Source organism: Balaenoptera acutorostrata, chromosome 16 (genome assembly GCF_949987535.1).
Source record: "Balaenoptera acutorostrata chromosome 16, mBalAcu1.1, whole genome shotgun sequence".
NCBI classification, from domain to species: Eukaryota; Metazoa; Chordata; class Mammalia; order Artiodactyla; family Balaenopteridae; genus Balaenoptera; species Balaenoptera acutorostrata.
This window is the reverse complement of record NC_080079.1, coordinates 40,101,805-40,115,331: the sequence shown is the minus strand read 5'-3', so window position 1 is coordinate 40,115,331 and position 13,527 is coordinate 40,101,805. Positions and strand designations below refer to the sequence as shown.

The following is a 13,527-nucleotide window of genomic DNA, read 5'->3' as shown; positions in this document are numbered from 1 at the left end:
CAGGTTTGGGTCTAAAACATTAACAGGGAAATACTGCTTTTAGATAATAGCTATTATGCTCTTTCCTTCAAAAGTATTAATCAGCTAGACATGATAGTAATACGAAAGCACATGAGTATTTCCTCATCACTCAAACCCCTTAGTTCTCTGACAGCGAGGACAAGCACTAAGACCTCTGCATACACCAAAGACAGCTCGATGGTGGGGTGAGGCATTTTTTTGTCCTATCCATTTAGACCAAAATGTGGACACCCTAGGTATTTGCTTTTATGGTGCTATATAGAAATATGCTAAAACTTTAACTATTTCTCCTATTGGTCTACCCAGTCCCTACAACCCTCCCTGGGTAAAGGCAATGGTTTTTAATATTCTATTTAGGTGAGGGTTGGGGATGCAGCAGAACCAGACCCACAGGGCCCACCCCGATCTCCTTGCCAACCCATCAACTGCCTCCCCTCCTTTACAAGTTCTGAGACCCTCTGAAAAAGTTCTGAACGTCAAACTTTAATCAGCTCAGCATCCTGTCAAGTTTCTGTTTCTTGGGATCTATCCCCCATGTTGCCAGTTTTCTAAGAGTGAAACGATTCTGTTATAAATGGTTGACCCCACTTGGAGGAACACTCTTCCCTAATCAATGAGGCCAGATATTACATCCCCTGAGGGCACCTTTTAAAACGTACACGTTAACTTTTGGCTTTAAGCAATACGTTAAATTTTCATCTTTCATAAAGACGATAAGCCAAAAGGAAGCAAATCCGAATCCCTTTCATGAAGTTTCCTCTGCCTTCTCCTCCAGGCTACGCTGTCCCTAATGCAACTGCATCTGTGTCTGCAGCGCAGCTCAAGCAAGCGGTGACCCTGGGACAAGACTTAGCAGCATATGCAACGTATGAGGTCTACCCCACTTTTGCAGTGACTGCCCAAGGGGATGGATATGGAACCTTCTGAAGACGTCTTGCTTTTAAGAATAAAACACACAAAACTCAATCTAGAAGAAATAAACCTCTAACTCGGTCCCCTAATGATCACAAGTAACACTTGTCCCAGAGTGATGCCTTTCCTGAGACTGTACAGCTTACATTGATACTAAATGTAGAACCATGATATGAGAACTTTATTTCTAATGAAATCCAATGTTAAGGAGCCATTTATCTAACAGGAAGCTAAAGAGCCATTGCCCCCAAAAGTTGTTCTTCCAAGGTTCCTGAATGTCTTGGGAGTATGTTTACAAACCCTGACAGAGTGAGAGAGATCTTTTAGCCAGCAAGAGTTCAAGGGCTAAGCAGACCAGTAACAACCAAGGGGGGCCAAGGAATTCCAGAGTCTTAACCCCTGGCTCACAGCTGCTTTTGTAATACACAAAGTCACAAAAGGCAGAGGGACAGTAGGAGATGTTTTTCCAAGCACGTTTCCCATTGCCCACTGCATGAGGCATGTTCACAGCCTGGACCTCGTGAGAGACTATCCAAGGTTTAATGGCGTCAGCATCATTTCAGTCTGAAAATTCCATCCAGTCAATTTGTCATAGGTCAGGATCTTCTCAACCCCTGCAGCCCCTGGGGACTAGGAAATTGATGTGATATGTTACAGCTATTGTTAAAACAAATCCAGGCCCATCTTTTATTAAACTCACTAGCCCACACCTCTTTTTCCCTAGAACTCCTACGCTTCCTAAAGATGCCCACAACATAATAGTCATGCCAACTTGAAATGACTTTTTCTCATTTTAAACATTTTGACTTGTCCATATTGATTTATTTTCATCTCAATCTCATTTTGCTCATCTCCAATATCATAAAAAATAAATCAAATCTACAGCATATCATTTATGATACTTTTTGCTATTCAGCAAATTGGCTGAAAAGTCATTTCAAAGGGAGGAGTGAAGATTTACTCTCATTTCTATAATGTTTTTGTAGCACCCAGCCCACCATCCAGCATTCAGAGACAGTTATTAACCTGGGTTCAGCCTTGGACTATCTAACCCACTTATACTAAATCTGCCAAGAAATCCACTGCCTTCTCTTCCTTTTACTTTCAGTAAGTACCAGACAGCTTTACCATATCTGAGTCCTTTGGTTTTGAAGTTATCACAGGAGAACTTTATATCCATCACTGATTATTATTAGAAGCCAATTTTTCAGATATTCAGCAAGGATGTTATTTATCAAAATCTCCTAGAGTTTTGGGTCTCTTCTCTAGAACACCTGAGGTGAGGGGGCTACAAAAACTGGGGAGTAGAAGGCACTGCTTTCTTTCCATACTTATAAATGATGGCTTTTTGTTCAAAACAGAAATAATCAAAGTCCAAACACAAAATACCCATTACTACCACTCCAGTCTCATTAGTGGTTTAAGGCATACAGTACTAGATTTCCATTTCTCTTGGCTTTTGTAAAATTCTGCAAGACTAAAGGGAAGACATAAACACCAAAGCATAGAAACCTTTGTTAACTCTTGAATTGAATTCTGTGACCCCAAATCAGGCCAGATTCCAGTGAAAATCAGGTAAATTCCAACAATTAAGAGTCCTTGCAACCTTTCAGTTCTATTAACTCCAATCTGATATCAAAGGCCTCAAGGTTACAGCTGAAACTCTGAAAGGCCTCATGCTTTCAGCTTTGTTTTGCTTTTCATATTTCCGAGGACAGTGTTTCCCAGACTTGACTGCACATTAGAAATACCTGGAGAGCTTTTCAAACTGCCAATGCCAAGGTCACACCTCATACCAACTACATCAGAATGTCTTGGGATCGGAGAGCCGGACATCAGTTTGTTTGTTTGTTTGTTTTTAAAGATCTTAGCTGATTCAAGTGTACAACTAAGTTTGGGAACTGCTGTACTCTTTGTATTTCCACTCTATTTTAATACTTTTTTTTTAACATCTTTATTGGAGTATAATTGCTTTACAATGGTGTGTTAGTTTCTGCTTTATAACAAAGTGAATCAGTTATACATATACATATATCCCCATATCTCTTCCCTCTTGCGTCTCCCTCCCTCCCACCTCTCTAGGTGGTCAGAAAGCTCTGAGCTGATCTCCCTGTGCTATGCGGCTGCTTCCCACTAGCTATCTATTTTACATTTGGTAGTGTATATATGTCCATGCCACTCTCTCCTACTAGAGAATGAACTTGAGGATACGGGGAGGGGGAAGGGTAAGCTGGTATTTTAATACTTTTTTATTTCACTTTTATTAAATAGAAAAATGCAAGAAAAAATTGTCTAAGTTAAAATAAATAGCCAGATCATAGTTTTACATATATTCATCTCATGAAAAGTATGAATGTGAATATAATTCATACTGGCTTCAAACTAACTCTTGGGCCAAACTAATTCTAAGTATGAGAAAGTGAAACATTCCTCCTTAAGCAATTCTTAGGTCCAAATTTACACTCCTCCACAGACCTGCTTTCATACTCAAGGAGAGTAATTACAGTGGAGGCAGGCAAATTGCTAATCAGTCCAAAGAAGCATTCCAAATTCCAAGAACAAAAGTTGTAATGTTCTTTAAAATCTTTGAAAATAAACATAAAAAGTCACTCTGCATATCTAGTATATGCAAAAAAGAAGTTATGATACAGAGGAGTTTTAAATTTAATCAAAATGAACAATTAGTTAATACAGGAATCATCTTATGAGAAAAAAATCATTATTCCAGATTAAATCATAATCATTTTTTTAAAAGGTTAAGAGCAGAGACATAAATATACAATAATAGCAAAGTATCAAGAAAATTACCACTGGAATATCATCTCATTACTTGCTCAAGGAAAAAAAAGTCACAAGTATTCATAACATTACTTCCTGAGAACTAGTTTTATTCAAGTGAGTAGATGTGGTTTTATTTTTTGCTGAAATCTTACTTTATTCTAGTAAAATCTAGAGAATTCCATTTAGAACATAAATCATAGAAAGTATCAACGTGTTCGCCATGCCATATGTTTGCATTGCCTTTGCCCAAATTAAGTAATGTAGAGCAACTCCTGTTATGATGAGTTTGAAACTTTAAAAATCGGGATTTTTAAAAAAATCAAGTGTAGAACCAAAGGTTTATTTTGCATTATGTTTATATCTTTGAACTTCAGAAATTAGCACTTATTTAATACCTATCATACCTTGTGTATCAATATCTCTTTTTCTATTTCTTACTTTATTGCTTAATAGAAAAAAATCTTCATAGAAACAAAATTAAAATGAGTCAACCCACTAAGTGACAACAACAAAATACCCAAACCAATAATTTAGAAACATCTAGTAAATTAGGATTGGGTTTCTAAATGTGGGTAATTAATAGCTTAATGAGAATTAAAATCAGCCCTATGTTACTTAGGAGGAAATGAAACAGCAGTGAGATTAGATATCAATTTCTTATCTAAAAATGCTTCCTCTTCTTAAATTGCTATACTTCTCTCCCACCCCATTAATTTAGCTAGAACTGCCTTTAACTGCCACAAAATATAATTTTCCTAGATGACTATTCACACCCATCCACCCCCGCCCAAACCTGGTATCATGCCAAACCACACGGTATTCAGGTGACAGCACCCAAAATACTGCTAGAAAGCTACCTCGTGTTAAGAAAACACTGACTTCAAAAAATATCTAACAAATGAGAACGTATTTCAAAAAATATCTAACTAATGAAAACGTATTTCCAAACCACAGGTGTTTAACTTTCTAGTGATGGATGGAAATTAAATTATAGCTATGTATTGCTAATAGCTATGCAGGAAATTTTAGTCTTACGTAAAAGTTTTTTTAAAAAAACATTCTTCCAATCACATAGATTAGCTTTTCAGAAATATTGCTTCAATATAATTTTTAATTTATGTTAATTTTCACTATATTTTTAAATGACTATTTTATCGTTCTTTCTTGGGCAACTGGGTCACAATTTGAATTCATGGGGATAGGGAAACTTTCCAGGGTGCCTTGGCAGAATGAGAGTCAATAAAGAAAGTTAGGGTTTTCAGTAAACTGTCTTGTATTCAAAGCTACAAAGTTTGATAAAGTTTATTATTGTTGTGCAGCTCCAGCTCTGTCCCAGGTTTCCTGAAAGTAACTTACAACTAAAAGGGAACAATGTGCCCAATATTCACACAAGGCCACGATCATGTATTCCCCCCTTGCACTCATATAGAAGTCTCCAGGGGGTGAAAACATAGCTACAACTTAACCTAGAGAATTGGTACTTTTTATATTTTGTAGATATATTTTTATATATTGTAGAGACATCTGCTAAAGACAAAACTAAGTTTCAAATATGACACCATAGGTGAACTTTATGATAAACACTTTTAAGAGAAAATACTAATAGCATAATTTAGGAATTTTAACATACTTACTGAAAGAGAAACTAGGCAACAGACATTCCTACCTGACAGGCAACGGTTATCTACTGGGTTTTGTTAAATTGATTGTCAAATCTGATGTTGAAATTTCACTTCATTCTAGTGACATCTTGAAAATGCTCTCAGTTTAATGAGAACATATTCATAGAAAGTGTAAAGTATTCACAAACTGTATGTTTGTGTTTGCCAACATTAGAACAAAGCAAAGCAAGTCCTGCTATAATTAGTGAAACTATTAGAAAAATAAGATTTGTTTTCTGACCTCCATACCTATCTCTTTACTTATGGAGTAAAACATTAAAAAAATTTTTTTTTACTCAGTAAAAAATGAGTACAGAATATTCTATTGCCCCCAAAATGTCCAACATTTTAAAAGCCAGCTTTTTCTTCCAATGTTGATACAGAATATAGAATGAACAAATTTAATAGGAACAGCAATGTATACCTTGAACACAGACTCATTTATGGGAAATGGCAGACTTTATGCATCCCCAGCTACCCTCAGTTTTGTAGGAAAGAGAAAAGAACACCTTATACTTTAGCTAATAGTGAAGAGAAGTTCATAACCAATCTAGAAGTAAAAAGTAATTAGGAAACCAGAAGCCTTCATTCATTCAAAAGTGCCTGGAATAAAATATAGAAAATTTCTGCATCACCTCTCCCTTGTGGACTTTTCTCCTATTTTGAGAGGGAAATCAAGAAAAAGAATATACCCCATTCTCTCTTCACATATGGTACTTTGTCTAAGGGGAGGAGAGATACCAAGAAACAGGTCTTTAAAGAAAGTTAGCTGCCAGCAGGAATTTCTTGAAGACAGAAGGGTATCCACCCCACTCATGGTTTAACACCATCTCTCTGGAGCGACAATACATCCTGGTTTGCCAGGACAGTGCAGGCTTAAGTCTGTTGTCCCACTATAAATATTAACAATCGACAATTAAAATGAACAATTGTCCCCCTTACTCTCAAATTTGTCTCAGTTTAGACAACAAATTATACAGTGACCCCATCTTTATGGCTCTTTTTGTTTTTTTATTGCTGTAGAATTGGCTTTATCCTCTCTAGAGCACATACAGCTTAAACTAAAAGGCCCTGCCACTTCTTTCTGACTGGGGTAGGATCATGGTGAACACAGAGGAAGGCATCATCTTCTCCACTCTTCAATCCACTCCCCATCTAGCTGACCCTCTACTGCCCCTTGCTGGTCCTAATTTTCTTCCCACTGCCCCTGGGCTCTGGGTCCTGAGTTCTGCCTTTTGTTGACAGAGCTAGCAGCCACTTGGCCACGTGATGCAGAAGAAAAGATGAAAGATAGCTCTTGGGGGCATGTGCTTAGCCTGCCAAGGTCAAGAGGGCATTAGTAGGGTCTTAGAGCATTTGCTGGGTTCTTTCTTCCTTGAACCAAGCTACCTACACCTCAAACCAGAAAGGACTTCCTATGTAAATCTTCATATTAAGAGACACGATGTCTTTTTCCCTCCTGTGTTTTCCAGATTTGCTCAAACACTGACTCCCTTCTATTTAACTTCACCATTGTGTTTGCTCATCAACTATCCTTCACCCCAAATTATCATATAATCCCATATAAAGAATTTATTATTTTTAATGGAAAATAATGTTAACAGAGAGTTTCCTTTTTAACAGGAATTCCTTTTCACTCTTCCTTTATTCTCTTTACTAATATTGAGAATTAAACAAATTTTACAGTCTCTATTGCTATTAACCCACAAAACTATTCTTCATAGAATGTATGATCAGTCTGTGTTTACTATGCACCTACTCTTATGCCAGAAACTGTGAATACAAATCTATTTTTAAAAATTTCTTCCCTCAGTGGGGTACACAGTCTAGTGATCCATTCTGCAGTTTTTAAAACTGAATATAATTGCACGTATTTAAGTGTGTCATCTGGTAGGTTTTGTCACTTAGTCAGAATCCCCGAAATAAATCGACTCTGTTCTAAACCTTGTTTCCACTATCACTGCCAAACACTAGGTTCGTATAGTAAGCCTTTTTAAAGACGAATTTAACTCTTGATCTATCATTATTGCTACTTAAGTAAAATGAGTTTTCAAATATTTTCCCCAGGAGAAATATAACAAACTATGCAAAAATTTAAAAAGAAGAAAAAACTTTAGTTAGAGACCCAGAAGGAGCTTTAAAACATGGAGTTGACAAATTCACATACTGATTTATGATGTTAATGAGCAGGGACGCAGGCTTTTTATTTACTTGAAAACAGTTTGGTTATTAACAACTTCTATTTTCTAAATATACCTGTGTTTATAAAATTAAAAACTCTGCGTAAAAAGCCTTATCTATACCTATATTTTTTGCAATAAATGATTTACAATGAAGTATACCTATTTTCAAATGTAAATTTTATTTTGAAACGGCATTTTCTACAATAATTTATAAGGGATCTTTGGGTTCACAGGCTGCAGATAAGTCTATTAAATCAATCTGTCATTATCACTGGTTCAAATACGTAATGTAATTATTGGCATTTTTATACCTATTTCTTCATGAGTTATTTTTTCTACTTTTCTGACTGCAATATAGCCAGATATTATTATCTCTTCTCTTAATGAAAAGCATGCTGTCAGCAAAATGTATGTCTAGTTTCTAGATGTTAAACAATCTCTTCTTTTCCTTTTTTGTTATTATTGACATTATTTATGTGAAGTTAGTTAGCTGAGGTACCAAAAACAAAAACAGTATTAAAGAGTATGCATAAGGCACTTATTTTTGTACTTTCAGTACAATGTTTTATAAAACTCTGTGATCTATCTCTATATACTGAGTAAAATTACAACATTCATTCATTGGGAAAATAATCATTGGTTTGGAAGATAATGGGCACTGTAGAATCATAAATCACATGAAATGAGAAATAACGCAATATTGTGATGAGTAGTGTAATTCCCAGATGGTAAAATGATTTTAATTGAATTTTCAAGCACCATTATAAAGTTTTTAAAAGTATCAACGTGTGTTGCTGATTCATTTTTTCTTTCCTGAAAACTAAAGTTTTGCTCTTTTTGAGTAAATACCTAAATATTAATGATCCATAATTGCAGTGTCCCTTTGGTGACTTCTTTACATTCACATCTTTTATAAAATTTCCCTCTGGTGCATCTTCTGAGAATAAATGTAACTTTTAATGATTGAGTGCATTATTTTCCAATCAATAAAGAAAACAAGAGGAATACTAAGAAACAAAAAAACAATGAGAAAACATGACTCCAGAAAGGTAAGTGGGCTCTGAAGTCAACATTTACCCTGGGGGTATCTGCTGATCCCTTAATGGACGGGAGCGGAGGTCAGTAAACCATCCCTGGAGGACCAAATCCAGCTGCCTGTGTTTTGTTGGCCCTTGAGCTAAGGATGGTGGTAGTATTTTTATAGGACCGAGCTAAGATGTTTTTTACATTTTATAAAGTTGTTTTGAAAAAAAGGAAGAATTTGTGACAATGCCCATAGATGGCATATAAAGACTAAAGACTTTACCATCCGGCCCTTTACAAAAAGTTTGCCAACCCTGCACTAAGCCAATACCACACATTTTGATGGTATTAACAGAATACCTTCTGTTACAGGTAGCATCCCACTTCTAGGTACCAAATTCTGAATCAGCTAGGATTAGGTTTGGCTGCCAGTGACAGTCCAAAATGGCAGTGGTTTAAATAATATAGCAATTTATTGCTCCTCACCCAAAGTCCCAAAATGCAGTACAATGCTGGTATTGTGTTTCACAGTATCATGAACAGAGAGTCTCTTCTGCTGCTTTACCTGCATGGCCTCAATCTCATGATCTAAAATGATGGCACCTACATTCTACATAGGAGGATAGAGGCAGGACAAAGAAGAGGAGGAAAAGACACCTACTAGCTTTCCCTCAAGGGAATTTACTGTAAGCTGCCACCCAACACTATGGCGTCCATCCCATTGGCCAGAACTTAGGCCTAGCTGCAAAAACAAGAATGGGAAATGTAGTCTTCATCTGGGCAACCATCAAAAATTATTTTACTATGAAAGAATGGAAGAATGAATATTGAGGGAAAGCTAGCGGAGTCTGCCACAAATACCTACATCACAGGAAATATGTGAGAGTTAAATAAGCAAGGCACTTGAGATCATTCAGCACTGGGCTTGGCACATGCTAGATGCCTAGGACCCTTGGCTCTCTCCCCTTCACCAAATAAAAGAAACTCTCAATGTACCTCAGAATTTCTTAAAGTGTTGTCACCCATTGAAAGTATAGTTGTGGTAGGGATGGCTCCACTGAAACCTCCTGGTATTCTCACCATTGAATAATCCCTTCTTCTCCTTGAGTTCAGTGTGGACCAAGTGGCTCACTTCTAATGGACAGAATACGGGATATCACTTCTGAGATAAGGTTGTAAAAGATTAGGATTTCCGTCTTGCTGGGATCTTGCTAGCTCATCTTGCTTGCTCACTCTCATGAAGCCAGCTGCCATGTTGTGAGCTGTGCTATGGAGAGGGCCATATGGCAAGGAACAGCCTGTGAGTAACTGAGTCGGGCCAAGAGCCACATAACTGGACTCAGAAGCAGATTCCTCCTCAATAGAGCCTTGACAGAACTGCAGTCCAGGCTAACAGAGTTCATGGCAGATTATGAGAGACTCCAAAGCAGAGAACCCATCTAAACTGCATCTCGATTCCTGTTCCACAGGAGGTAAAATGTGTTAAGTTGCTAAGTTCTAGGATAATTTGTTGTGAAACAGTAGATAATTAATGAAACAGTGAAAAGTTATAAAGTTATAGTGAATGCAAATGTGCTTATTTGAGAGTCATTGAAGCTGTTATGCAAAATCAGAGAAATCAACTCAATTTTTAAATTTATGAATAACTTTGCTGTTGTCCGTATGCAGGAGCATATGCCCAATACCAGGGAGGATTAAAGCTAAGGAGGTTGGAGATACCTGATTGGAAGTGCTCAAAAATGTTGGCTGAGTGGAAAGAAGAAAGGGAGGGAAGGATGGATGAAGGGAGAGAGTGAAGGATGGAGGAAAGAAGAACGGAAGAAGGGAAGGGTAGAGAAAGAGAGAAAGGGAAAGAGAAAGAAAAGGAAGACATTAACTTAATTCTACTCTCACTTTATCCCCCTTTCTCAGAAGATCCATCTGTCTATCATTGCTTCAATAAAGGTATCTGGCCAAACATCAACCAGAGATTCCATGCAAGGCTTTCTGACTGTGGTTTTCCCAAAGATTTATCAATTCAAAGAATTTACAGGAAGTGAAAGAGTAGGAGATAGTGATTCATAGTATAGAGAGGGTATCATAGAGAAGGAAGAGGAATGACGTGTGCCCTCATCTCCAAAACAGAATGGGGATGGGAAGAGAGAGAATAGTGAGACCTGAAAAGCCAAGAATATAGGGAATTTGGATTCTGCATCCAAGCAGCACCCACCAGAAGGTAATAAGATCTTAGAAAAGAATGGCTGCAGAACAAGTTCAGGCAGGCTTGAATACATACGCATGCCCCAAACAAAGCAGGGACTTCTCAAAGGAAATCAAAGGGGCTAAAGCAACAGAGACATTGGCCTTCTCAGAAGTTATCTCTGTGCCCCAGTAATGAGGACCAGATCCTCCATTCCTACTACTACGAAGGACACCAAAGATTGTAACACAATCTCAGGAATGGGAGGATGAGCCTTGGCAAGTTTTTGTTTTAACCCACCCTACAAAATGGGAGTCAGTCAAAAATCAAGTTGAGTTATAGAAAAATAAAGTGATTTTTTTTTTCTTTAGTGCTTGTGTCTGTGGACTGAGACCTGCTACTCCATCATTCAAGGTCAACCTCAGCATAGTTCCAATTGTTCTTTTTAACCCCATGCTGCCTTGCAGAGTGGCTAAAAGCACAAGCTTTGTAGCCAGTCAGAACGAAGTCTGCCCTGCCACTACTTATGGTTGGGAATTTGAGAAAATAACTTAACCTACCTGATTCTGTTTCCTCATTCGTTAGGGAGAAATTGTAACATCTCTGTTGCTATGAGAATTGAGATCATGTACATAGGAGTACTCATCATAATGCCTGACATGGTAAGAATCAAAAAACCTACCAAAGCTTAATCAAGAAGAAACAGATAACTGGAATAGTCCAATAGCTTTAAAAAATTGAACTTGTAGATAAAAACTTGCACACAAAGAAAACTGCATGTCCAGATGGCTTCACTGTAGAATTATACCAGACATAAAGGAAGAAATAATAACAATTCTATTTACAATATTTTAATTTACAATAATTTATACAAATTATTCCAGAAAATTGAAAAGGAGGGGATATTTCCATGCTTATTCTATGAGGCCAGCTTTACCCCAATAAATAAGGCAAAGAAAGTTTAAAAGAAAACCTTATAATCAAAACAATTCTCAGCCCACTAAGAATTAAAGGGAACTTCCTTTAATTGATGAAGAGCATCTACAAAAAAATCTATATCTAAAATTATAGTAATGGTGAAAAACTCTAGGCTTTCTCCTTGAGATAACGTACAAGACCTGGGTGTCCAATTCTACCACTTCTATTCAGCACTGTGCTGGAGGTTCTTGCCAGTACAATAAAATAAGAGAAAGAAATTTAAAAAATCTAGATTGAAAAGAAAGAAGTAACACTGTCTTTATTCAGAGACAACACGATAGCCTATATAGAAAATGTGAAGGACTCTACAAAAAAGCTACTAGAACTAATAATTGAGTTTAGTAAGCTTGCAGGATATAAGATCAATATACAAAAATCAATTATATTCCTATGCACTAGCAACGAACAATCCAAAGTTAAAATTTAAAAAGCAATACAATTTGCAACACCATCAAAAAATGTGAAATGCACAGATTTAAATTTGACAAAAGATGTGATGCCTATACAATGAAAACTACAAAACACTTCTGAGATTAGAGAAAGTAATTAAAGATAAATTAAAGAAAGTCTAAATAAACGGAGAGATACACCATGTTCATGGGTCAGAAGATTCAATACTGTTAAAAATGTCAATTCTCCCCAAATTGATCTATAGTTTCAATGCAATCCCAATCAAAATCTCAAACCCAGCAGACTAGCAGACTTATTTAGACACTGACAAGATGATTCAAAAATTTATATAGAAATGCATATAGAATATGGTAACACAACTTTGAAAAGAACAAAGTTTGAGGTTTTATACTACCTGAGTTCTAGATTTATTATAAAGCTAAAGTACCCCAGACACTGTGGTACTGGTGTCAGAATAGAGAAATAGATCAATGGAGCAAAATAGAGTCCAAAAATAGAGCCATATATACATATATATGTGTGGGGGTGTGTGTATACACACATATATATAACTGATTTTTGACAGCAGTTCAAAGTCGGTGAAAAAGGACAATCTTTTCAACAAATGGTGATGGAACAATTGGATATTTATATGTAAAACAATAAATTTTGATCCATACCTGATACTCTACATAACAACTAACTCTATATTGATCATAGAATAAAATGTAAAACCTAAAACAATAAAACTTCTAGAAGAAAAAAATAAGAGAAAAATTTTGTGACCCTAAGATAGGCAAAGATTATTTAGATATAATACCAAAAGCATAGTTTATATGAGAACAAACTGATAAATTGAACTTCATCAAAATTTAAAACTTCTGGCATTCAATAGAGAATGAAACAAGCCACAGACTAGGAGAAAATCTTTGCAAAGCATGTATTTTATAAAGACATGTATCCAGACTATGTAAAGAACTCTCAAAACTTAACACTAAGAAAACAAAACAACCCAATAAAAAATGGGCAAAAGATATGAATGGACACTTTGGTGAAGTGGCAAATGAGTACATAAAAAGATGTTCAACTTCATTAGTCCTAAGGGAAATGAAAATTAACACCCTAGAAAATGTCTCTATACATGTATTAGAGTAGCCAAAACTTCAAGAGACAGACCATACCAAGTGTTGGCAAGGATGTGGAAGAACTAGAACTCTTATACACTGCTGTTGGGAAGGTAAAATGATACAATCACTCTGGAAAACAGTTTGGTAGTGCCTTAGAAAGTTAAATGTACCGGTACTATATGATCTAGCCCAAGATAAATGAAAGCATATTTGTATACAGAAACTTATACATGACTGTTTCTACCAGCTTTATCTGTAATAACCAAAAATCC

The 13,527-nt window shown here is 36.3% G+C and overlaps 1 protein-coding gene across 6 annotated transcripts in view; it reads left to right on the top strand.

Moving 5' to 3' along the window:
• A1CF (APOBEC1 complementation factor) overlaps nucleotides 1–7,716 on the top strand; it is an 84,618-nt gene extending 76,902 nt beyond the window's left edge. For all 6 annotated transcript variants that reach the window (XM_057531513.1, XM_007182838.2, XM_007182836.3 and 3 more), the window contains one exon: nucleotides 797–7,716. In XM_057531513.1, the coding sequence (XP_057387496.1) occupies nucleotides 797–948 (152 nt within the window). In that variant the 3' untranslated portion in view covers nucleotides 949–7,716. The remainder of the gene's footprint in view (nucleotides 1–796) is intronic.
• The last annotated feature ends 5,811 nt before the right edge of the window (nucleotides 7,717–13,527 follow it).